General features: G+C 38.2%; 1 protein-coding gene across 1 annotated transcript in view; it reads left to right on the top strand.

Annotated features, from left to right (window-relative positions):
* NPAS3 (neuronal PAS domain protein 3) overlaps positions 1-25,103 on the top strand; it is a 613,103-nt gene extending 588,000 nt beyond the window's left edge. Inside the window, exons 9-11 of the mRNA XM_056347593.1 lie at positions 14,596-14,743; positions 17,914-18,029; positions 20,813-25,103. Coding sequence (XP_056203568.1) covers positions 14,596-14,743; positions 17,914-18,029; positions 20,813-22,122 — 1,574 coding nt within the window. The 3' untranslated portion in view covers positions 22,123-25,103. The remainder of the gene's footprint in view (positions 1-14,595; positions 14,744-17,913; positions 18,030-20,812) is intronic.
* The last annotated feature ends 339 nt before the right edge of the window (positions 25,104-25,442 follow it).

Genomic DNA, 25,442 nt, shown 5'->3' with positions numbered 1-25,442 from the left:
CTTGCTTGATCTGCAAGGGAAGATAGGACAATAACTGCAACTGGAAAGCAGGAGAGCAGGGACAGCTTCCACAATAATATATGGCAGCCAACAACAGTATCAAGCTCTGTAAAGCTTTCAAATAGTCCCTGAAGTTTCTAGAAGGTAAAGTGCATTTGACATAAGAAGGTCAGTTTAACTACATTTCTGTGGATGGGAAAAAAAAATCAACTATCCAAAATGATAAACAAAGTAATTTTGCATCATTTACATTTTGAGCGTTTAATATCCAGGAGAATATGTCAGTTGCTCAGAAATGAAGGAACAAATTCAGAAACTTACATGGTGCTTTTGAAACTGGAAGTCAAAAATGACAAGTTGCACTTCCACTGCACTATCTGACTGAGGAAATAAAAGATATTTATGACTCAGACTTAACATACCACCTGGCAGAGATGAACATCCCATTTGAAAAAGACCTTAATCTTCTGAATGACCACTTCTCTCTGAAATAGAATATGCTTTATGAAACATTCATCTTCAGAAAACTTAGAGACCTATGCAGACAGTGTGAGTGCAGTGTGGTCCAGTGTGTGAGGACTGGACTAGGACTCAGGAGACCCTGGAGACAGGAATGACTTCTAGAAAGTCACTTCACCTTACCGTGTTCCTGCTCTCACTGTATGTCCAGTTTAGCTGATTGGATTGCAAGCTTTATAAAGACAGGGACCTTCTCCCATTAGCAGCTTCCAGCATAGTGGGATTCCATTCCATACATTTTAGTACAGCCCATAGAGCACACGGCTGATTCATGCTTAGCATACTGTCCACCAGAACCCCCGGGTCCTTTTCCACAAAGCCACAACCCACCCAGCCAGTCCCCAGTCTGTACCATTGCAGTCCATCCCAGGTACAGGACTTTGCATTTGTCTTTTCATGTTGTTCAAACTCATGCTCTGGATGAAAGGCCTTCAAGTTCAAATTAAACTTGGGAATAGCTCAGGAAGTATACCTGCCCATTGTAAAGTCCTGCAGAAGCTGAAGTGATTCATATCTTTGCCTAGAGAGATACTCAACTTTTCCAACATTTAGAAAAACCAAGAGAAAGAAATTGCAAAATGCCAAGACACTTCATAGCAACTTGTCCATCCTAGAAAATCAAGTTCAAACCAAACTATAAAGAGAAAATGCTTCTTGTTTAGTTAAAATAAAATTAAAAATAAAATTCAGGAACTTGCAGGCACTGGCTGTGGAAGGTAAAACCAAGCAGAACTGCAGTTCCCCAAAATAAACAATGCAGATTTGCCAGTACAACACAGGAAATAATTTCTTAAGATTACAATTTAAAAAAAAAAAATGCAATTTTTTGAAGAGGAAGTGGAAGTTAGTATAATAGTTAGAAAGCCCTATTTAAAAGTAGAAGCAGGACTTGAGAAAGCAGCAAACTGAAAGGGTTGTTTTTGATGAAGGACTGCAGAATGCAGCTAAAAATCTTGATTGATTTTTACAGGAAAGAAAATAATTTTTAAAGATTAGAACAAAAAAAATCCTAAATTGTAGTGGTAGATCTAAGGGTAAAAAGAAACACAAATAAAACTGCTACTCTGCCTAGTCACTGACAACATATCAGACAAAAATGGGAAAAGTAAGACCAGTACATCCTGCCTTCTCATCCAGGTTATTCAAAGACATCAAAGGGGAAAACAAGCAAAGAAGAAAATGTTGCACAAAATCACACAGAAAAAATCAAGAGGGCTGTTGATGGCTTCAGATCATAGCAGCCCATTAGAAACTTTGAAAAACAGGCCTTGTTAATGCTATCTCAGATAAAAGAAGACAAAAGCAGTTTCAGGAATGTGACCATTACAAGTATAATGGTGAAGAAGGTCTGCAGGACTATAGCAGTGACAACAATCTTTTGTAAGGGAACTGCTGCCCTAACGAAAGGTCAGGTACGGTCAATGGAACAGCTTTCATTGGCTTCAATGGACATGGGGATTATGCCCTAAAAAAGCAAATTTATATGGAGTAAAATTCTGACCCCAGTGAAGAAAATAGCAAAAATTCCATTAGGATCAGATTTCTACTTAGAAATTTATGTTAGTTATAGCTTGATGCCCTTGTGGATTAATAAAACAACATTGATACTCTAACTCTTCATATGCCTGCATTTTTTTGCAACAATAATACATGGTAGTGATCCCACAAATTATTGAAGTGTCAGGTTTTTTCAAACAGAAATAAAATGTTTAGGGATATTGTTTCTATCTTGTTTCATTCAAGCTTTCAAACATCATGCTTTTTCACAAATCTCCCAGCCAATTGTTCGGTGTTACAATTCTACCTTATCAAGCTGTTTCCCATTTTATAATGCTTCATGGTTTCAGAAGTTTGGGAAACTTCTTGTTTGTTCACCTTTGCTGTGTTTATTGAACAAATTGCTGGTAAAATCCAGTCAGATATCATTTATCATAAATCAAGTCTCTCAGAAATTATAGTAAAAATGTTCTCTAGTCTAACAGCCTGTACCCCATCCAGCATCATGGCTCAGCTGCTGGCTTAGCTGACACACGGCACTGGCTAAGATACAACAACCTGAGTTTGAATCCGAGCCCTCAAAATTTTCAGGTCTAGCTGTACATTGGCTCAGATACAGTAGCTAATCCTAGCTCTGTGTAACAGAGCTCTTCATTAGGATATGTGGCATGAAAGAGTTGAAGCTGAATGTTTTACATTTCATAGTAACACATCTAGAACACCCTAGAAAGACCCCTCCTGCCCCCTGTTCTACTTTACCATTTGTAAGAATGAGGAGGTGAACGGATCCTTTTTTTCTACTTAGGTCTGCATAGAAACATTGCAGGGCTGCACTGCATGTCAAGCATAGGACAGTTCTTGCACTTTCACCAAGGCATGAGTCCCTGCATGGGTAGAACTGCCCTTGTTCCAAAGACAAAAAATCATCCCTGGTCTTAAAGCCAGCAGATTAATAAAATTCCTGTTGTGTCAGGTCCTAGCACTGTCCATAATGCTCAGCAATTGACACTCACTGCTCTCTGGAGTACGATGCTATGCATATGTGCTTCTCTTTGGTTGATATTGTTATCACACAAAGGTCTATAAAGTCCCTTTTTGATTTAAGAAGTACATTTCTTGGTAAGAGTGAATGGATGTTGTATGCTGTAGAGGTATACAACTTCCATTTAATCGAAAAAAAATTACGATCTTCATTGAACATCAAGTACTTGATCTTAATGTTCAATGAAGGTCATTAAGAAAGCAGCAAGGAAGGATCAAAGTCAAGACCTCTGAAGGTGACCGTGAATATACTTTTGGACAAATATAGAACATGCCACCATTTGAAAATTAATATATTGGTTGTTACACTGTCACAAGTATATATTGGTATATAATATGTGCCTTTTCATTTTGGAATCCTAATTGAGGTCTAAATTCAGAAACCTGACACTGACAAAAAAAGATACTTGTTGTCCTCAGCTATTGCTTCGAAAATATCATCCTGTTTCTTCAGGATTTGATTTACAGCTATAAGAAATACAATTCCTCAGGAACAGTGAGCCAGGGCAGTTCATTTCCCATAAAGCAAAGGTCTCTGATGAGTATGTTTGGTAGCACTCCCTCTGATCTACTTTATCTGGTTTCCAGTGGTTAGAATAATCCAGTCTTTCTGAAAATAAACTATTCCACATTCACCTTTTTCACGGCTCCCCTATTTTTCAAGGGATATTACCCCCTCAGTCTGCTTTTAAATCAGTTATATATTCATGATTTCTTTTATGTATGTTCAGTAGAAAAATTCTATTGCTGTACAAAATATTGCTTAGTGGTTTAGCCTACCAACTGTAGTTGAACTAACCCTTTTAACTTATGCACATCAGTTATAATTTTTTATTCTCTTAATAACCTCAAACACATGAAAAACAAATAGAATGAGTTGATAATTTCTAACAGTAAAATACACTTCACATATTTTGCTATCATGCTGTGGAATAACTCTGCAATGTCAAGTAGCACACAATTAGTAAAACTGTAGGGGGAAAAAAAGAAGTGTTTTGATCCTGAGGAATTTTTATCCTAATCAGATCGAAATTTCAATGCTCTTGTAGTGCTTAATATCTTCAATCACCAAAAAAATCAAACTGATTCCAATGCCAGGTTTTGCATTCTGGGACTGAAGTAAAATGCTAAAATATACAAATGAATCTCATGTTTGTACAAGTTTATTATCATCACTAAAAAGCAAGATTGATTCTAAATTAGGCTGATAGAATGTCTGGTGTTTAGCTAATTCTTAAACCAAGCCTGCCTGGCATCCTGATGACAGTCTAGTATATCTTGTTTACAAAGTATTGCAGAAGTGTTGGTCTGACCACCTGCACAATCTTCCTTTCTATCCATAATATGGGCCAGCAAAGATTTCTTCATTGGAGACTGGCATCCTTGTGTCCCTTTCGACTGGAGATAGTGGTGGTAGAGCAAGATGAGTGATCAGGAGATAAGAAAGTAGAAGTTGGAGCTTATAAAAAACCGTATTTTTTTTATTCATACAAGGAAAAAAAGGAGCAAGAACTTTGACTTTAGCCTGTGCCCAGTGTTTGTTTTTCAGTCCTAATGAATCCTAAGAGATGTGCACCCAACCAAGAGTGTGTATGATTCTTGTCTTTTAGCCATGCTCTGAACTCCTGCAGATGTGTTTGCTTCTGCAAATGGTGCTTTGGGTTATAAGAGATGCTGGTCTGTCTAGCTTAATTTCTTTGTCTGTTCTCTGACCAAAGCTCGTTACTTTAGAAGAAAGGGGGAAACACTGCTATAGGCAATTATGTACACCATGCACCCTTGTTTTCTCCACAATATACTATTAACTCGTGATTGGTTCGTTCCTTGAAAGATGAGAATGTATACCGCTGCTTACATTTCTGTTTGTGGGCAGTTGTTACTATTGTAATATTTGGTATTCTAATTACCTATATAAATATTCAGATATCATTTTAAATCCCCCAAAAAATCTAATCTTCATGATATTTTGTGGCTAAGATTTTCACATACAAATTGTATACTATTGGACAAATGTTTTCTGTACGTATAGTATATAAAACAGTTTATCAGAAGCATCAGATCTTTTGGATAGTAAACAAACCAGAAAACTCTACAAAACTAAACGTCTAAGCTATTTAAGTCATTAGCTGCAGAACCTAATTGCAGAGTTTTGCCTTCTGTAGATAAGCAATATACAGCTATTTTGCAAGATGCCTCAGATATAGTTTGCATCAATGACCCTTTAATTCCTGATGCTATTTCATCTTCAAATTAAATGTAATGCAATACTGATTAGTATGTTCCCATTTCAGTTTGTAGGCTCTCCATTGTAAGTCTTCCAGAGCTCAAAGTCAGTTGAAATTTACACCTAAACTCTTCTACTTTTATATTAAAAATGCATGTAGTGCCAGCTGCGTAATTACAGCTACTACATTAAGGGGCTATAGAGTGAAGATTGAGCTTTGACTATTGCTGGGAACCTCTGGTTTCCCAGTTACTCCCTTAATAATTTTCTTTATTTTTTTTAGTCTCTTTGTGCTCAAAATTTCCAACCCAAAGATGAATTTATGCTTTGATATTATTCTTGTGATAGATTACAGAAGCATATGATAAATTGCAAAGCCATGGGAATAAAAGGTTTTGCTGTGCACCTCCAGCAGCTTCACCTTCACTAAAGTATTTCCATGGTGACTTTTGCTACATAATGTAAATGTATGCCATTTTAAAGGGAAAAAGTACTTCAGCCACGTATCTTTTTACCTTCATTGCTGATGTTTGCTCCAAGATTACTGAGACCAAAAGTGTTCATCACCTTGTAGTCTAAGTCAGAAAGAGTGTTGCTCCACTGAAAATCCAAGGACAGATTAAAGATTTTGTTTGTATCTTACTACACTGTGAAATACTCCATCCTAAAATGTCACTATGTGAAGGTATGAAGAAATGGTTGCAGATCTTTCCAGAGTTTTAGAAACGTTAGTGCTACTGGGGGTTTTTCTCTTCTTTTAATTTTTGAACATCTGAACTGTTGACCTTGTGTCTCTGAGGGAGACAGTTTTCAAAGCTGGAAGGGTATGAAAATAGTAGCAGTAAAATTGTAGCATGTATCAAACATATGACAGTGTGGCAATAGTCTTATTAGCACTCATTTGAAAGAACCTACATAAATCACTTGTGGCTTTGCCATCTGAGAGTGATGTGGCCAGTGGCAGGTCAGTGTTGGTTTTGATGTCTGATTACATATCGAGTGGGCTGGTGTTCGGGTCTTTGGCTCAGTGGGCTTTTGAAATGCCCTGGCAAACATCTGAAGCCTTTTACCCAACATCCATGGACTGCGAGGTATTGGTTCTGAGTTCATAAGATGTTTACTTGTTCAGTGTAGAGGAATTATAGAGGAATGAAGCTGGGTTAATTAACATTGATAATATACAGCTGTGGGCTGGCTTCAGCGGCGGTGGGTTGGCTGACATGGATAATGTGCTGCTGTGGCTGGTTCCTGCTAAGTAGATAAATAGCTCCAAGGGGTATGGAAGAGAAGGACTGTATGAAGAGGAGCATTGGATGAAGAGAGACATGGAAGAAGCTGAGGGAGGAGAGAGAGAGAGAGAGTGCATGCCCTGGATGTACGAGAGAAAAGAGAGGTCCCAGGAGAAGCAGGAGGCCCAGATGAGGAGAGGCTGGATGGAAGAGGAGCCCAGAGATGGAAGAATCCAGATGCAGCAGAGGCGAGAAGTGGGTGGACTGACATGAAGAGGACAGAGAAACAGCACGAACAGTAGATGAACTTTTGAAACCTTGTGGGGAATTGGTGGCTGTGCTGGGGCAAGGTGTGGGAGCTCCTTATTGAAGTTAACCTGGTGTGGGATGGTAAAAGCCTTGCTGCAGCCGGCTAGTTTGGATAGTGTTGTGACAATTCAGAAGTCCTTTTGTTTTTATTTTACAAGGAATTTTCTTTGGTTAGTGTGAAGCTATCTTTCTAAGGCTTATGGAGAAAGGTGAAAAAGTTTTGTTTTGTTTTCTTTTCTTTTCTTTTTACAAGGCACCTGCATAAAGGGACAATATGCTTTAAATATGTCTAATGTCACTTACTGCCAAGTGTGAGATTGTGATGAAACTTTTGGTGGTTAGAAGGGTCTGGCATGCCCCCATGACACTGTGATGTGGATCCATTTCCTCAAGGGACTAGGCTGAGAAAAATCACTCCTTTCACTTGGTCCAAGCACACAAACAGGGACTCATCCCAGAAATGAAAGCATGTTTACAGAGATCCAGTCCCTATGAAAATCAAAAAGAAAATTAATATTGCTGCCAATCTGCTTCTGTGAAACTTCTGTCCCTTTTCCTATTTGTAGGAGATATAGTTGTGTATAGTCTGCTAATACATTTGGTATGGAAAGGGTTATGTTCTAAAGCCATTAATCTTACATAGGTTGTCATATGATGGACACTAATGTTAGTGGAGACATGGAGGACAGATTTAAGTTTCTTGAGCAAGCAGGGCCAAATTTCTCCTCTGATGTTGCATTTTAGTAGCTGAGGGCAAAATTTGGATCTGGGATTTCATTTTCCCCTCCAGTTTGAACAGAGTGAGTTCATTAATGATAATGGAAGTTCTGTCTGAAGTTGGTGTTCAAAGCGGGCTTCGGTTTCTAAACGACCGTTTCAATATTAGCAGAAGGAAATCACTTTATGGCAGGATTGAAGTTTTAGAAGTCATGGGGAGACAGACAAATCTTGAGGGAAAAGAAAGTTAAGAAAGAGAGAAGAAAACCTAGAGAATCCTAGGTAGGCAAATCTAGTGTTCATTTTTCAGCGCAGTTTTTCATTACACTTATTTAGTTTATCTACATCATTTTTGTCTATAGAAACAAAAAAAATATTTTCTGATACGGAAGCTTACAGCATGCATGGAAGATTGAATGCAATGTATCACTAGATGCTATATTACAATTTTGCCATTATATTTGATCAATACCTGCATGCTGTTTTAAAATATCTTACCTAGAATTATATATTCTTAAGTTAATGGTAAGCATAATTATAAAATTATAATTTTAAATGGTGGACTACAGGCAAATGGTGTGTTATAACCACCATGAAAGGGAGAGGGGAAGAAAAAAAATGTGTCTGTTCAAGTAGAAGGTGGCGATTTGTGCTTAATGCTAGAAATAATTAGTTTTCTGACTTTGCTGGGTTTTAATAATTTTGCACTGCTGCTGTGAACTGATGTCATGTAAACTGATAACATAGTGCTGATTTTAAACAAAACATCTTCCTGGTCCTTATCTGAGTTAATATGGAATGAAATGAAGGCAGAATCTCTAGCAGAGGCTAGGAATTATCAGAAGGCTGGAGTACTGCTGTTCGGGAGTTAGGATAGGTTACAAAATCCATAAATGTTTTTCCAAACTATTTTCACTATTTAGTTACTTCTCTTCCCTAGATGGACACATAGCATGCAAGACACTTATCACTGTATTTGGCAAGTGATGACGTTGAGCTACAAACTTCGATCCTAATATGAATCCACATTTTTTTTACAGTTTGATTCAGACCACTTTTAACATTTGCTTTTCAGCAAAGTGAGGCAAGAAAAATATTGCTTAGTTTGTAAAGCTTTCCAGTTTTTTCTAAATGGTTGATTAAGGCTTTCCCTGCTGCCCCCCACCCCACCCCATCCCCGGAAGGTTGTTGATACTTATTTTTTGCCTCATTTGTCAGGTATTTATGTATGTAACATCCTCACACTGGAAGACTAAACAGTATTCCATATTGCAGAAGTAAGCAATGAATCAGTTCCCACGTTTAGCATTTTCAGAATGACCATATATGCTTAAAAGAATTGTTCCAAGAGAATGAAGAAGTTAGGTAGGAGTCTGGATACCCGTGGGGTACCAGTTTTCTTTCATGAATCTGACCTGCTATTTACTGCTTGATTTTTGGAAAAGATTGATTAAATAAACTTAAATAAAGCCAGCAATTACTACTGTCTAATCTTCGTATCGTGCTACCAGCCAAGTTTCAGCCAGTGTTATTGACACAATACACTGCATTTACCCAAACACAGAAAAAATGTTCTCTGTGAGCACTCAGGGCTTTCTCCTGTCATATGGTGTGACCAACATGCAGCTTTCTAAAGCCTCACAGAACCAATATTCTTCTAAACAGTTATCACCTTTCTGTTTTTCTTAAGAGAACTCTGAGATACGGTAGGTCACACAGGGCTGGTAAGCAACTGTGTGCAGTGAGGGGAGGTAGAGTGATGTGACCCAAGGGGACTTTTGTGATGTGCAGGTGGCATTCTTCCCCAAGTAATCGGCTGTGGAAGCCACACTTTTGGCCTGGTGGATAGAGAATGCATTTGCACACTGTCCTGGCTTACATTCCCCTCATCCTCACCTCACCCTGTGTAGCAGATCCAAAATCGAAGTGTTTGTGGAGAATGATATAGATGGCACACGTTTGCTCATCAAATTTCTACAAGTCTCCTACCATCTAGCTCCTTATTCTGTTTAAGTAACAAACATCATTTAACATTCCTAAATATGGCTCAGTATTTTTTTTCATTGCTAAAATCCGATTTGTGGATACCTGCTATTTAAAACTTCTAATTCACTAATTGCAAAATCTATAGAAAAGTCCTTCCAACATCAAAGCCTCGCTTGATCCTCGGAGCTGTTATAAATGAAAAACTGTCTCTGTTACAAGCAAATAAGGCACTTAATGCACTCTTTCTGGCTGTGATGCTATTTTTCCTGTGGGTTTTGAAAATGACCTTCCTGTAAGCATCAAGGACTGTAACTTTTCGTATAAAGAAACTTGTTCTTGTTTTAAGTCTATGCCAGGTTCATTCCCCCATAGCCCACAGTTTTCAAAAGCAGAAGAAAAAGTAATCCAGAATTAAAAAAATAAAAAATAAAAAAAAAACCCTCTGTTTCCAGAACGAAGTTACCCTGTCAGCTTGCCTTGGGCCTTAGGTGGAGAAGTGGAGATTAAAGAGTCAGTATTCCTTTTCATGTTTCGTCTGCCAGTTTTGTGAATGTAGAAAGAGTACTTGTGGCTGCAGCTAAGTATCTGACTATGGTATTAAGTATGGCATTTTCATCCTCGTGCAGTAAATTAAAAATATTCTTATAAGTTTATCACAAGGGGAATTTAGTATCAATACTATCCAGTCATTGATAAAGGTATTTCAAGGAGAAGGGTGAATAGCACAGCAGATGTAACCTCAATATTTTCACCAATTATAAAGAGCCTCTTTGTGAAGCTGTGTGAATATGTAAGATGATCTCATCATTTCCTATTTACTCAATACTTACCTGAATACGCAATATAGTGTAGCTTTTAAATGCATATGCACATGAGTAAAATGTCCTTTTGTAAGAGACTTTGCTAAAAGACTGCTTTTGATACACAATTTCTTCATCTCCTCTTCAAACTGAATTAAGCTACTTCCTTCTTTTAAAACACAACTCACTATTTAGAAGCTTTGGCTTTGATTTCTCAGAACAGCCTTACAGGAAGAAACTCTGTTCTTTTTCTTTTTGTAACCATATTTCTGAAGACAAACTTGTACTGATTTATTTTGATTTTCTAACAGAAATAGGTTCCTGCAAAGAACACTGACTGTTTCTTCTTCTCCCCCCTCCTTCACTCCACTGCTACAAGAATATTGCTGTGCGCAAAGCTACCAAGGAAAACTGAAATCCCTCTGTTGGGAACTGTATACATAGCAATATATTCATACTTTGAGAAATAAGTGAGATTTTTTTTAATTCTTAGCATGACATGCTGTACATTTCTTGCATGCTAATCGTGGATTTCAAATTTAGTAACTAGGTAATGTTTCAGCAAATTTTAGTGAAGTTTGGCATCCACCATTTTAGGGAATATATCTGTGTAGCTAACATAAAGGTCACCAGTTTTAAAACATTTAAAACTCAATTATTCACATCAATTGAAGAGTTTATATAGATAGATATATTTTTATTTATATATATATGTGCGTGTGTGTGTGTGTGTATGTAATTATATGACCCAATCCTGCATAATCCCATGTAATTTCAGTCACACAAGCCATCCCACTGATGTGGTCACGAGTCTGACCTTTCCCTGTGCTGCATTGCCTGTCGGACTGGATACTCCATGTATAACACAATAGAAATTTAAAACTCTCTGCATTTCTCAGTGTACAAAAATACAGAGCTGAACCCTGATTCTTAGTAAGGGATTTGCCTTAAATACAGTCTGAATAAGTTCAGGACATGGTCTACATGACGTTACTTTTCAGAAGTTTATGCTAAGCTGACGTGCATGGTCTGTTGCTAGTAACAAAACATAACTTCACAAGCAAAGCTTAGAATGGACAAATTATTTACTTTCATTTCTTCTCAAAATCAGTAACTTTATTATGGACTTATTGTACCTGCAAAGTGAAGATCCTCGAAATGAAACTGGGCTTTACTCAATAACACTAGGTTATCAATAAACCAGATAGATTTCTCTTCCTGATGTGTCCTTCTAGTGGCTTGTTTTCTCAAAATTCTCATCGAATTTCTAAGTTTCAGCTTGGCAATGCCAACAGTTAAAAAATACTGTAAATTAGAAAATATTTCAAAATTTTCTCATTCTTTCTCTTTCATCACATTGAGAAATTTCTTCCCAAGCTACAGTATGAGCTTTCAGAACTGCCTTGGGGGTACCTAGGGCACTCTCAAAGGAAGTAAGAACCAGATTTAGCAGTACAGCACAGCTGGCCTGCCAGAGAATCTCTTTACAAATAGAATTTTTATATTGAATCGTGGAACTTCCTTCAGAGCGTGGTCCACAAATCTCTCATATGAAATGCGCTTTAGACAAATGCAGGAAGGAAAATCCTGTGTATGCGGTAATATATCTGAGCTGGCCAAATAGACAGTGGAAATTTGCAGGTAGACGAACTTCATGGAAAGCTCATTTTCAAGACAGTATTTCAGACACTCTTTGGATGTATAGTAATTTGGGAGCCTGAACTCTGACTGTAGATGGTTTGATGCAACTCTGATGCACTGAATTCTCTTTCATGAAAAAACAAGCACCTTTTTCCTTTAGAAGAAACTTATAAGGTTTTAATTTCCCCCTTTTTTCATAGTTCTGAAATGAATGCTCTGTTCAGCTTAAGACATAGGCTTTTCCAGTGGTGCAACAACCAGTATAAAGGCACTGAAAGAGGAAGGACTTGTCTAGGATGAAATGGACTGAAAGAGCTGGAGGATCTAGGTTCTCTTAGCTATGACTATGCAGAATTGCAGTGTGCTCTTCAATCGCTGGCTAGTGACTCATCTGGTACCTTGACTTTCAAATGTGCATGTGGGCAGCTGTGAGGATTCATCCTTTGGTATTTGCATGGTACGTTAAACTCCTCAGGAAAAAAACCTGTTATAAAGAAGGCAACATCATCATTAGTCGATAGAAGTGTAGATTTTGCTAGTTTCTGCACACACCTGTGGGTGTTCCAGTTTCCAGAAAGGAGGCAACATCAATCCTAAATTCCAGATGTATCAGTTTTACTGTCAGCTGTAAGCAGAGTATTTTGAATGTCCTATTTTACTGAAATGAAAAAGTCTACCATAATCAAAACTTACAGCAGTACTTTTCTTCCCTTATTCTTCAGAACTGATAAACTTGGGCTAATTTATGTGAGATTGTTTTCTAAAGTGGCATACAGCACTGGTTTGACAGAAATGCTGGGTAGTCAGTTGTGCATCGTTTATCTTTATTCTGCGGTATAATGAGGTTTTGAAGCCAATGAATTATCATAGTAGGATATCTAAAGCCTGGAATACGAAAGTAAAAATTTAAGGAAACTTATGGATCTCTGCTAGAAACAAACCTAGTTAACTGAAAAACAACAGGACCCAGATCACAAATACTTGTTCTTATTACAGCTGAACCTACCTTGCACTTTACGTTTACTTTACATTGCACTTTTTTACATGCTTTTTTAATTCAGCAATTGAAAAATTAGAGTGGGGATTTGGAGTTTCCTCCAAGGTAAGAAGGAGTCTGTGTTTGTATGTCTGTCTTTGTAAATATCTTTTTCTTTAGGTATCTGTTGTACACTGACTTGGATATAGATACATTCATATGTATAATTAGGGGTATAGACATTTGGTTAACTTGAAAGCTCCAAAGTGTCATTTGTCACATTTATGGTAGGAACTTTAACTGCCTTAAATACTTATTCTTTTCCAAAGTGACTTTTTTCTTTTCCCTCTACAAAAGAAAATGAAAATGTACTTCATGAAACTATTGTATATGAAGCACTTATTAGCCGTAATTAAATGGACAATATGAATTTACTACGTCTTTAGGACTCTGGCTTGTTCTGGTTTAGAGCAAGATGATTAATGCAAATACATATTACTTGAGATAACCATTTAGCAGCTAATTTAGCCAAATTTATTACAGCAGTTAGAGGTTTTTCATTTTAGCAGACGGAGACAAGGACATGACAAAAGCGGGCGCTGTCTGTGAATGCACACTGCCCTCTAGCGCACAGAGCTGGCTGGCGTTAGGGGAAAAGCCGAGGACAGGAAGTGCTCCAGTAGCAATAGTACCCAGATTTAGTATAGTTCAGGTTTTCTTTAAAACCATGCTGCTCCCTTCCACTGAAAGATCTGCATTTCATCCCCTTCTCCTGACACTTAAGTATCAGATACAAAACAAATCCGTTTCAACTTGCAAATATTTTGGCTGGAGTATTACTTTAAACATCTGTATTTTTAAGCCTTCTCGCTGTGAGCATTTAATAACACTGTTTCACATTACTGATTGCTTTTACTTGTTCCTCTGTTTTCTTTCCTAGCGTATTTCAAACATTGGAGAGAGCCTCTTTGGCTCTAACCAAGCCATTCTGTGCCTCCCTTAGGCCTCTTTCTTAGTCTGTTGGTGGATTTACTTTGCTCTGGTAGAAAGTAAATTCTCCCAAGACTTTCCCCCCACTGACCGGTGGAGATTTGGTTCATCTGAGAGCTGTAAATTCTGTTTGACAAGATCAAAGAAACAGATGTATAAGTTCAGTGGTTGATATCGCCTGCAATAAGGAGAAATGATCAAAGCAGCAGGGGTAGAGTATCTTCCCAAACCTTTCAAATATCCAGAATCTCAAAGAGGTCTACCTAGGAGCTATGAATAAATCACATATAAATTTGCCTTTTTTTTTTTCCTTTTTTTTTTTTACAGTTTGACATTGAGTGCATTGAAACTGTCCACACAGCAATAAGTATTCTGTGAACGAAAGACATTTGTAGTTCTTTTTACTTTTCTTCTTCCGCTAGAGTTTCCAAACCCAGATTAAAATTATACTTTTAAAACTTGTAAAGCGTACAGCTAGTTATGCTGAACTTCAGATCCTGTTTCTTATCTCACTGGCATGCTGCATTAAACCTAAAGGAAGCCAAGTATCTTCTGCTTATAATTGTGGCATGTTGTACAATGAAGATCATTTTACCCCAGTTCTAACATGCACTGTATGTTGCTTCTGTTTCATTTGGGGTTTTTGTTTGTTTGTTTTTTTGCCAGTGCTGAATAAGGGTCAATGTGTAACAAAATATTACCGCTGGATGCAGAAGAACGGAGGTTATATCTGGATACAGTCTAGTGCAACCATAGCTGTCAATGCCAAGAATGCAAGTGAGAAGAATATCATCTGGGTCAATTACCTTCTTAGGTAGGTCTTCCAATCGCTTCTCTCACTTGAACTACTGTCTCTGTTGCTTGTCTCAGTGAGGGTTTTAGGGAAAAAACAATTGCCTACTGGAAAAAGTTAGGAAGAAGAACTTTTCACGTGGTCCACCTCAAAAACAGTGCTGTTTGGTTATGTTTATTGAAACATCTGTCATGTCTCGGTACACCAGAATATTCTTAAATTATTATGCTGCCTTAATCTTCAAATAAACCCTCTACCATTTTATTGCATGCTTCTACTGCCCTGAAATCTGCTCATCTTGAGCTTAAATATAAAAATTATCCACACCAACTTTCAGTAGTTGTGTTGTAAAATCTGGTGTGAAGTGTTGGGTACTGGTTTATTTGCTTATTGAAAATGCATGGAAGCAAATTTCTGGAATGCTGCAAAAATGCCTCTCTGAAAGGTGTTTGCTGGTTCACTCCAGACAGAGGAATTTTCTCAGGAGAAAATTCTTGAACTAATAGGTTGCTCCTGTAATCATCAGACAGTATTCACACTGAAAAACGCAAAATAGGATTTAAAAATAAAAGTAGCAATTAAAACTACTATTTAAAATTATGAGAACTATTTTAAACAGAAATAGTAATAATACCTTGAATGAAAGGCTTTTCCCTGAGAAATTCTGTTTTACCAAAGCCCAAGTATTTTTAAAGGAATGGTTTCTGAACTCAGGGGAAGACCAACAGTCACTGAGAGACAGTGAATTATAAACCTGACCTTTCTGATCTGAAAATACCTTTCAGCACATTCTGTTTTGTGAAAATGTTCGGTAAGATTGGGAGATTTTTTGTTTCATTCCGGAGCAGAAAAAAAAAAAATACATTTGAAACCTTGAGTTTGTCATGGAATGCAGTTGTCATTTTCTGGCCTGTTCTCCTTTTAAGTAGCTTGGCATGCTTTGTTACATTCTCTTTGATGCCATGAGAGTTCAAAGTGATGTCTAGGGGTTAGATTGTGACTTATTATGCCAAGACCAGCAAGCCCTGAAGAGACTATGCCTGCCTGAACTTGCGTGTTGAAATAGTTTTGATTCCCCTTTTGTGGAAGAGGAGAAAGCAACCCCTGGCAGGAGAACATTGAGGATACTGTGGGAAACCTTCCACAGCAGTGGAGTGTTCGTTGGGTCTTAGATGTTTCTGTCCTGCTATGATTGAGCACAGATATTTCTGAATATATCTTTATCCTGCTACTTTTTTGTCTTTTTGCAAGAGAGAGGCACAATGCAGCATTTCAAGAGTTCAGCTTAAGCCTGCCAATTCTGAACTGGAACTACAGCTTCACTGCCCCAGTCCTAACAGGACTTCAAAATACCCAGAAATGTGCTCATATTCTAACTGCAAAAGTGGTCCATAAGAATTACAAACAGTTGCCTCTGTCCTCTTTGCTGCTTTCTAGACAATAGGTAAACCTAATCCACAAACATCCCACAAAATTATTTTCTCTACCAACAGAATATACCTAAAAAAAACAAAGCAGTGTGGTCTTCCCCAAGTCTCATCCCAGAACTTGATTCTTCTGCTGCATTCCCTTCACCAGTCTGTTAGAGAAAGAATAACTTCTCCACTGAATTTGTATTTTTAATTTAGATTTCTCCTAGTACTGGAATCCACAAAAGATCCAAATGTCCAAATAGTATTTTAATGAGAGATCAAGGCATAATTAGGGCTACTGTTAGTAGGAATACTGGTCTGTATACATTTCCATGCATTAGAAAGTATGATTCAGCTGTCTGTAAAAGGATAGACTAATTATAGTGACAGGGAGGATTAATGCTGTCCTTGTTCTAGTAACTTGTTATTCACAGTGTGAAAGCCCTCAAACATCTTTTGCTTGGAGGGGGCAAATTTGGGGACTGCCTTGGGATGCAACAGAATAAAGTCACTTTGTCAGGACAAAACCATAAAGATGATAATCGTAAGAATGGCATTTCAATGTGAACTGTGTGAACTCTGAATTTTCACAGTACACTGTAATGGGCTGAATATGAGCACACTGTCATTGTGATAGTGTGTCAGTCACCCCCAGTGCTGCCTCATATTGTTCTATGCAGGGCTGCGGATTTTCTGCTCTATCACCAGGCTGGAATTTGAACTGTGTAGAAATGCTCACCTATTCAAAAAAAGATTAAAGACTTTGTTTATTTTCAACATTCCTATGCCACTTATGTCTAGCTGTGTCTGTTCCCCTGCCCTTGCGCAGATTTGGGAAAGAAACACATTTTAAAAGGTACAAGCCAAGAAAAAGCACAGGCTTGGGTTGGTGGGGTTTGGGGGTTGGTTGTTGGGTTTTTTTCCAGTTTCTCTGGTAGTGTAGCTTTTTTGCATTGCAGTCATGTTCATTGCTAACAAGTCACAGGTGAGCACCACATGAGCAGATGAAGATATGATTATAATGGGTGTGTTGACAGTTCTTTATCCCTAACATATGCATCTTAACATGCACATGTGCATCTGTCATATAGTTAGAGTGCTGCTTGTGGTTTCTTGGTGATGTGGATGCATGTGTGCAGTGTTTAAAAAAATATCTTTTTATCTATTTTGTGGCCACATTTTTTTGAGCAGTGGTCATTTTCTCTAGCCCTAACTGAGCACCTTCTTACTAACTTTATGTATGCTCTGCTTGATTAAAGTGTGGAAAACAGGAAAGTTGAAAAAAACAGGTATTGAAAGGGCTCTGGCAAGGTTGATAGAGAATATTGTTACTGAGATAACTCTAATAGACATTGCTGGTGGCAGGGATACAGACTGGAAAAGTTAAAACACCCTCTCTGTCCTTCCAGGCACAGTAATGGGATCAAAATCAAGATATTTTGTTGTTGGATGATTACACAGCGTAGCTTTACTGTTAGATATCACGCAGACCATGGTGTCCCACTTCAGTAAGAATGCTTTGATAGCTCTAAAACTTCACTAGAATCAAACAAGTTTTAATACCTGGTCAGTGTAAGTATTTGACAGCAATATTAAAATAAACCATCGTAAAATCCCTGCTGTGAAGCTCTGAGGAGCAAAAAAAATGTATGTTTCTGCATTTGCTCTGCTATTTTTCCTATTTATGTTCTTTGTTCCTGAACTTTGATATGAAAAGAGGGAAAAACCATGAAATTGCAAATCATCCGATTGTGTTTGCATTTGCTGTCTCCTTTTCAGCAACCCAGAGTACAAGGATACTCCAATGGATATTGCACAACTTCCTCATCTGCCAGAGAAAACCTCAGAATCCTCAGAGACCTCTGACTCTGAATCGGACTCAAAGGACAACTCAGGTAACAACACATGATGTGCCTTTACACCAAATAAAAGGTTCATATCATGAATGCTACGTGGCTGGCTTTCCAGTTGCTTTTACTTCTCAAAGGTTGTTCTATTCTAACAACAACAACAAAACAAAAATCCTGTAAAATTAAATTGAAAAACACTAGCAAAATATTTTAATAGTCTCAGCATTTCCACGGTATCTCCATTTCTTAAGTATTTATCTTCACTCTGTGCGTGCATCCTTGCCTACATTGCTCTGAGCTAAATATTTGATCTCTCAGCTAAGTTTCATGATCAGCTGTTGTGCCTTGTGCAGAGGACACTGTTGAGTATAGTTCTAGTTATTATCTTTCCAGAGTAGGCATACGTTCTGAAGAGAAGTCTCTACTGTCAATCTTTATGACCCTTTCTCCTCTATAAATACGTTTTTTAAGAGTCTCACTAGGGGGCAGTGAAGATTGAAACATTTGAGGGGTTTCTTGTGTTAAAAGAATTATTTTTTATTAGAAGGCATGGGTTCAAGCACTTGTTTGTAAGCTCTTTAAGTCTGGGACTTCAGCTGTTTTTTAAAAGCTAAATGTTGTTGTCAAACTCAATGTGTAAATCAGTCCTACAGATGGTCCAGTGCACAGATGGTTTACACATTCCCCATTACTTTTAAAAGTGGTTACCTAGGCACAGGTACAGATCATCTGGCTTGAAAAGGGGCATGGTTTCCTGTGGCCCAAGAACTAAGGATGTTACTCTGCTGTAGTGTGCTTTAGATAGATATATATATATATATGTGTGTGATTTTTCTCTCATGTCTGTGATTACAACCAAAAATCTGCAGAAAATGGATCACAGTGACATAAATCAAACAAAAGCAAGAAAAGGATCAGGCCTTAATGTTATATTATATGATATGGCTGTTCTCTTTCATCTTTTGCCTTTATTTGTTCTCCTTTGATGGCTTGGTTTGATAGTTTAAGTCAACATTAGGCAAACATACTCGCTTGTTGCCCGTCATCATTGGGAATCTCTTCACCCCTTCCCAGTGCTTCCTTTATGTCGTCTTGTTCCTAAATGGCCGTATAACACACATGTGGAAAACAGTTTGCATTTCCCATGTGCACTGTAAGTTTCTCCAGCTGAGAATTGCATGTGCATTCATGACTCCTAAGGCTGATGCAGAGCAGGAAAGCATTCTTCAAAAGTGCACAGATGGCTACATCTCAGAAGGAGATGTCTGACAGTCTTGGAAAACATCAGAGGCAGGGGGTTGTTTTTTACAAAAGAATTTAATAGAAATGCTAAAGAACCTGAAATCGGAACAGCGTCTTGGATGAAACCAACAAGTTTATATTCAAGTTGTGATAAAATCCCAGGCAAATTTTGTGTAGCTTTGGACTATCTCAACTTAAGCCCACTGTTGAACAGATACAATGGCCTTACTAGAAACCAGCTTCAAAAAAAAAAGAAAAAAAAAATTGTAGGAGAAATTCAGCCCTAGGTGGAACAAAAAGCTGAATGATATTTAGGGGTTTGTGGCTGTTACTTTGCTTCTGTGGGTTTTACATTTCAAAAGGGAGGGTCTCCTGCTGCTGGTGACTCTAGCAGAAGTCCTGCTAAGTGACTTGTGAAGTGCATTGCCCTGAATCCTCAGTCAAGCTCACCTTCTCCAGCATTTCTGGGAAACTGTTTGGTATTGACATGGCTCCAGGAGTAACCAATCTTCAGAGGAAAAATGGCCCTTCCCCTCTCCCCCTAAAACAAGTATATTGAAAAGGGTGGTAGTTGGCTCTGATGAGTGAAAAAACATCTTTTATTTCCTATGAAAAGATTTCTGGCTGGTCTGTAAAGGACAGGGTCTCCTGAAGCCTTTCATGACCCTTTCAAACATAGTATGATAATGGAGCGTATTCAGCCTGAAAGCTGCTTTGGCTGTCTGAGTCCAGTGGGCTAGAGTGTTTATCTCATCTGTATTAGAATTAGGTAAAAATCTAAAACACAACTAAATGAATTCAGGCAAGGAGAGTGACAGTTTCTCAGTGCTGTAGCTGAGCTATTTTCAATGGCCCTTAGATGATTTGGATCAATCAAGAATTTAATTCACTGCCTGAATTTTTTTTCTGTTTTGGGGTTGTTTTTTTAATTTGCTGTCCTTCAGAGGAATGTGAGAAGACAGTCTAGCAACATAACAAAATTGTTTTAACTGGTCTATTCTTTCAGATTTATACACATATGACCTGCTTCTCCTCTCACACGGGAGGAAATCAGCAGTAATTCCACTGAAGTCACAGACACTGTGCCACTTCAGAAGTGGCAATGGGAAGAGGAAAATAGATGAGAGGACTAGGATCTTCATTAGTAAATAGTGCTACACCTGGATGCCTGCCCACTGTAGGAGAGCACGGATGTAAAAGAACAATCACCAGAACATAACGGTCATAGCGGGATTGTTCACTGACTTCTCTTTGAATGACATAGCTACAATGCCATTGTGCTCACAGTTGTCAAAACGATTCTTGTCCAGCAAGGGCATGAAAAGGCCCCCCTCAATCAAGGTGCAGGCCATATAGCATAGACTTATAGGCTTTTAGTGCACTAGCAGTCCTGAGTCAGAGAGATTCATGGTGACCAGAACTCTTCCGACACAACCTTGAAAGAAGTTGTGGCTCTACAGAAAAGAACGCCTTTTGCCAAAAACGTTCACAGCAACCAAATCTCATTGGTAGGTAGAACTCTGGACTTGGGTTATAATACTATGTGCCTGTTGTTAATGATTTGTTTCGCTTTCCTTTTGCTCCAGAGGACAATGAGAACTCCAAGTCAGATGAGAAAGGAAACCAGTCAGAAAACAGCGAAGACCCTGAATCCGACAGGAAAAAGTCAGGAAATCAGTCAGATAACGAAATGAACTGTAATGATGATGGGAACAGCTCCAGCAACCAGGACAGCAGGGACAGTGATGACAGCTTTGAAAACTCTGACTTCGAGAATCAAAAGGCCCCTGAGGACAGTTTTGGCACTCTTGGCTCTATGCAGATCAAGGTGGAGCGCTATGTTGAGAGTGAGTCAGACTTGCGGTTGCAGAACTGTGAATCGCTGACCTCGGACAGTGCGAAGGACTCAGACAGTGCAGGGGAAGTAAATGCCCAGTCTTCCAGCAAACATCAAAAGAGGAAGAAGAGGAGAAAAAAGCAAAAGGGAGGCAGCATGACCCGGAGAAGGCTGTCAAGCACCTCAAGTCCAAATGGACTTGACTCAGCTTTGGTGGACCAGCCCCAGCTGCTCTCGTCACCAAACAGTGCCTCAGTGCTCAAAATTAAAACAGAAATCTCAGAACCTATCAATTTTGATAACGATAGCAGTATTTGGAATTACCCACCCAACAGGGAAATCTCAAGGAATGAATCACCCTACAGTATGACCAAGCCCCCCAGCTCCGAGCACTTCCCTTCCCCCCAAGCCAGCAGTAGTTTACATGTCTCCATTCCAGACTCTGTTCTCACCCCGCCAGGGACTGAAAATACTGCCAGCCGTAAAACTCAGTTCAGCACCTCATCCAGCTCGGCATTGGCTCCTGTGTCCTCTGACCCTTTGTCACCCCCACTTTCAGCGTCTCCACGGGACAAACACCCAGGAGGTCCCACAACTTCCAACTCTTTGTTGTACACTGGGGACCTGGAAGCCCTTCAGAGGTTACAAGCAGGCAATGTGGTGCTTCCTTTGGTTCACAGGGTAACGGGAACCCTTGCTGCGACCAGCACTGCTGCTCAGAGGGTCTACACCACTGGCACTATTCGGTATGCTCCAGCTGAAGTTACTTTAGCCATGCAGGGCAACCTCCTCCCCAACACCCACGCTGTTAACTTTGTTGATGTTAACAGCCCCAGCTTTGGGCTGGATCCTAAAACACCGATGGAAATGCTCTACCACCACGTTCACCGACTCAATATGTCGGGACCGTTTGGAAGCGCTGTGAGCGGGGCCAGTCTGACCCAAATGCCTGCAGGGAATGTGTTCACAACTGCCGAAGGACTTTTTTCCACTCTTCCATTTCCTGTGTACAGCAATGGCATTCACACTACACAGACTCTGGAACGGAAAGAGGATTGAAATATGACCACATACTGTGTTCAGTGTTATACTCTGAGGCATAGACTATGTTTTAATTTAGACCTTTAATTCTAGCACTTTGAATTTGAGCAGGTCAGCTTATTCTCTCAATATGATGGTCCCCATTTCATTCCCTTTCTCTTTAACTTGACTTATTCTTTAATGTAAAGATATTTTTTTATTTTTGCCTTCAGAGAGTCGAAGTACCAGTTGCCTGCCATTTTGTCTTCTTCTAAGATGTGTGTTTTTTCCTTTGCATCTTTATTAAGATGCCTTTAATATGTGTATGCCTCTGCCATAGAATACTCAGTGTTGTGGTAAAGAGATTTTAAAGTGACAACCATTGGTTTTACTTCAAAATGATCTTGATATGATCAAGATTAAAAGAGACAAGCATAAACAATGTGCCCTGTTTGACTAAGTCAAATGAAAAGGGGGTTTTGTTCCTAATTCCTTTAAAAATAGGGGATAGTATTTTAGAATTTTATGCAGAGTTTAATTCTCTTTTTATGGTTAAGATTTTCTTACTTGCACATAAAATAATTTGGGTTCTTAAAAAGTTAATTTCTGGCCTGTGACTAGAATGTTAAAAAGTTGGACTAAATGTTAATTACTGAAACTTTAACTTAATTTCTAAAACCATGGTGCTATCATTTATTAATCTGTAATGTCTTCATACAATATGCAGCTTGTGGGCTGGGGTTTTTGGAAAGAACGTGTTCCGAACTGGTTTATAGTTGGGTGCTGCAGTCTCCTTGGTTAGTTAAGACAAAAGCCCTCATTAACATTTGCTGCAGGACTTAAAATTTTTTACCTCCAAACTAACAAGCATAGCCTCACATCAAATTTAAATGGGTCAGGAAGCCTTTTTCAAAAAGCGCTTAAAAACAAAAAACTCAATTTAATTGACGCGAGGAGCAGTTTCTTAGGTGCATATTGTTTTGCTTTATTTTTTTTCTCAGTGTAACTGAGGCTAATTTTACAACATCAAATAACACTTCAGAGTTAAAAAAAAAACAGAAGAACTATTTAACATGTTTTGTTTTGTTTTTCATTTAATATTATAGAGGGAAGGTTGTAAATTTCTTTTCGTTCTTTGATTTGGGTATTTTTTTGTTGCTTTTTCCTTATTTCTAGTGTTGAAACCAATATGTTTTAAAACTAAAGAATGGGTTAATAAGCTTGAAATAGATAACTACAACTGAAAACTGCACATTAAGTAAAAGAAAAGAAATCTCCTATTTTGTCTTTGTTGCCAGAAATCACAGTGTAGTGTCAAACACTCCAAATGACTGTCAAATATAAATTCTTCTTCCACTCCATCTTTGGCAGCTGTTTGTTAAGGCATCTAATAACAGATGTGAGAACTGTAATGTGTACAATGTGTAAGTGTCCTTGGCTGTCAGTCCCATTGCAGTTTCAATGTGTGTTACTATATGCAGTATATACTAAGCTAATGTAGTTGTTTTGTCCTTTGTCTTCTCTGTGCTTTATCTCTAGTCCGGAGTGGTAAAGTCCCATTCCTGCAGTCCTAGTGAACCAGTGATTCTTGGGGGTTAGTGGTTTTTGTGTGGTGGCCTTCCTCTGTAATGTCACCTTATGCTGCTTCCACTGTCTGTATACCTTTTAATTTCTGCTGTTGCTTTGCTGTTGTGTATTCTCAAACCTCTCTCTCCCCCTTCCGCTCCCCCCTCCCCCCCCCCCACTTTTCCCCTCTCTCTTTCTCTCGCTCTCTCGTTCTCTCTTCTTCACTCTCAGAGATAAAAGACTCTTAACTAGCTCAAGGTTAATGGAGCCATTTCTCCCACAGAGGAATTCTGGGTATGACTTACTCTTCCAGTGTACCCCACAATGCACTCCAGAGTAATGCTCAGATATATTAAGCAAATTGACGCCATATAGCCTCAGTTGTTAACATTCCCAGAGTCCCTTGTGCTCGAACTGTAAGCAGAGGGTGCATTTCTTTGGTTTTCTCCCAGGTAGGCTGGTGCAGTAATACGTAGAGCAATTACCAGTGAGATAGGAAATGCTTTCAAAGGTCAACCAGCATTGTTTAAAAAGGAAACTGAGCTTAGAATTGTCATATATATTTGCTTATGTGTGCAATGCTAATATATTAACTCAGCTGTCCTTTGAATTTTTGATCACTCACTGCGTTGAGTCAATTCCTGCGGTAGCTTTGAATTTGAGAAGTAGGTCCAGGCCACAGCGGAGTAATAGCAAAAAAGGAATTGGACGCCACAAATTTATTTAATGAGCTTTTAAAGGTTCCATTGGAAGGATTTCAGTAGGTCTAAAAAAGGCGAGAAAGCTGATTGGGAAATTCAAAGTTTAATTTTGGAAGCTCTACTCTAGCTATGGAACAATCAAAGGAGTGCACCTATCAGCTACAAAGAACAGCTAGACAGCTGTTGTTGTTTTGTTTGGTTTTTTTTATAAATGTTTCTGTGTTGTGTCAAAATGATTTCTGGTGATTTAAACTAACAGATAATCACAGCTGCTGTCTAAATCCATAGTGTTTAAAATTACAAAATGAAAAAAAAACTTCATTACCTGTGAAGACTGTGTCTGTGTTTTTAACTATTTCTTGTACAAATATATGAAATCTTTTATGAGGAGACTGGTGCCAAGTAGCTGAATAATGGGGAAAGGGATTCTGTTCGTATAAATCTTAGCAGTGTTACCAACTCTACAATATAAAAAAAATTAAAATGTTAAAAAGTGACAGCTATGGTACATTTATTTTGTGTTAAGCTAACCGAATCTAACTTCTTGAGTGCCTGGCTTATTTGAAACATTTTTTTCATTGATCATTGATAATGCTGCAAATCAGAAATGTACATACTTCATTTACAACAGGGTTCTTTTTATACTTTTGTAGATTCTCATACATGTCATACATGGTTGTCTTTATGTAACTTAATTTTTTTTCATCCCGCAGGTGCCATTTTCATAATAAACTTCTCTTGGATTTGTTACTATCTGGCATCATTTCTTTTACATATAACCATCCTGACTAATGAATGCTGGTAGTATTTGTTTGAGCAGGTATTTTTTAATTGTTTAAAAAAAGAAAAAAAAAGAAAAAAAAAGAAAAAAAATAACCAAAAATCAAAGAGGATAAAGCTAGATTTTATTAATGCTTGTGAAATGAAGAAGAGAAGCTGTCAAGATGTAGGTTAAGAATGCTAATCCAAATACTACAACAAACTTGCCACCATCCTAAATTCTCAGCTACCCCAACTCATTGTCATATTGAGCATTTTTATGCACATTATCAAAGCTGAATAATGGACCTGCAACATTAACCACTATAGAAA

This window comes from Falco biarmicus, chromosome 7 (genome assembly GCF_023638135.1).
Source record: "Falco biarmicus isolate bFalBia1 chromosome 7, bFalBia1.pri, whole genome shotgun sequence".
Taxonomy (NCBI): domain Eukaryota; kingdom Metazoa; phylum Chordata; class Aves; order Falconiformes; family Falconidae; genus Falco; species Falco biarmicus.
Note: the sequence above shows the minus strand (reverse complement) of the source record. Positions and strands in the feature narration are given on the sequence as shown.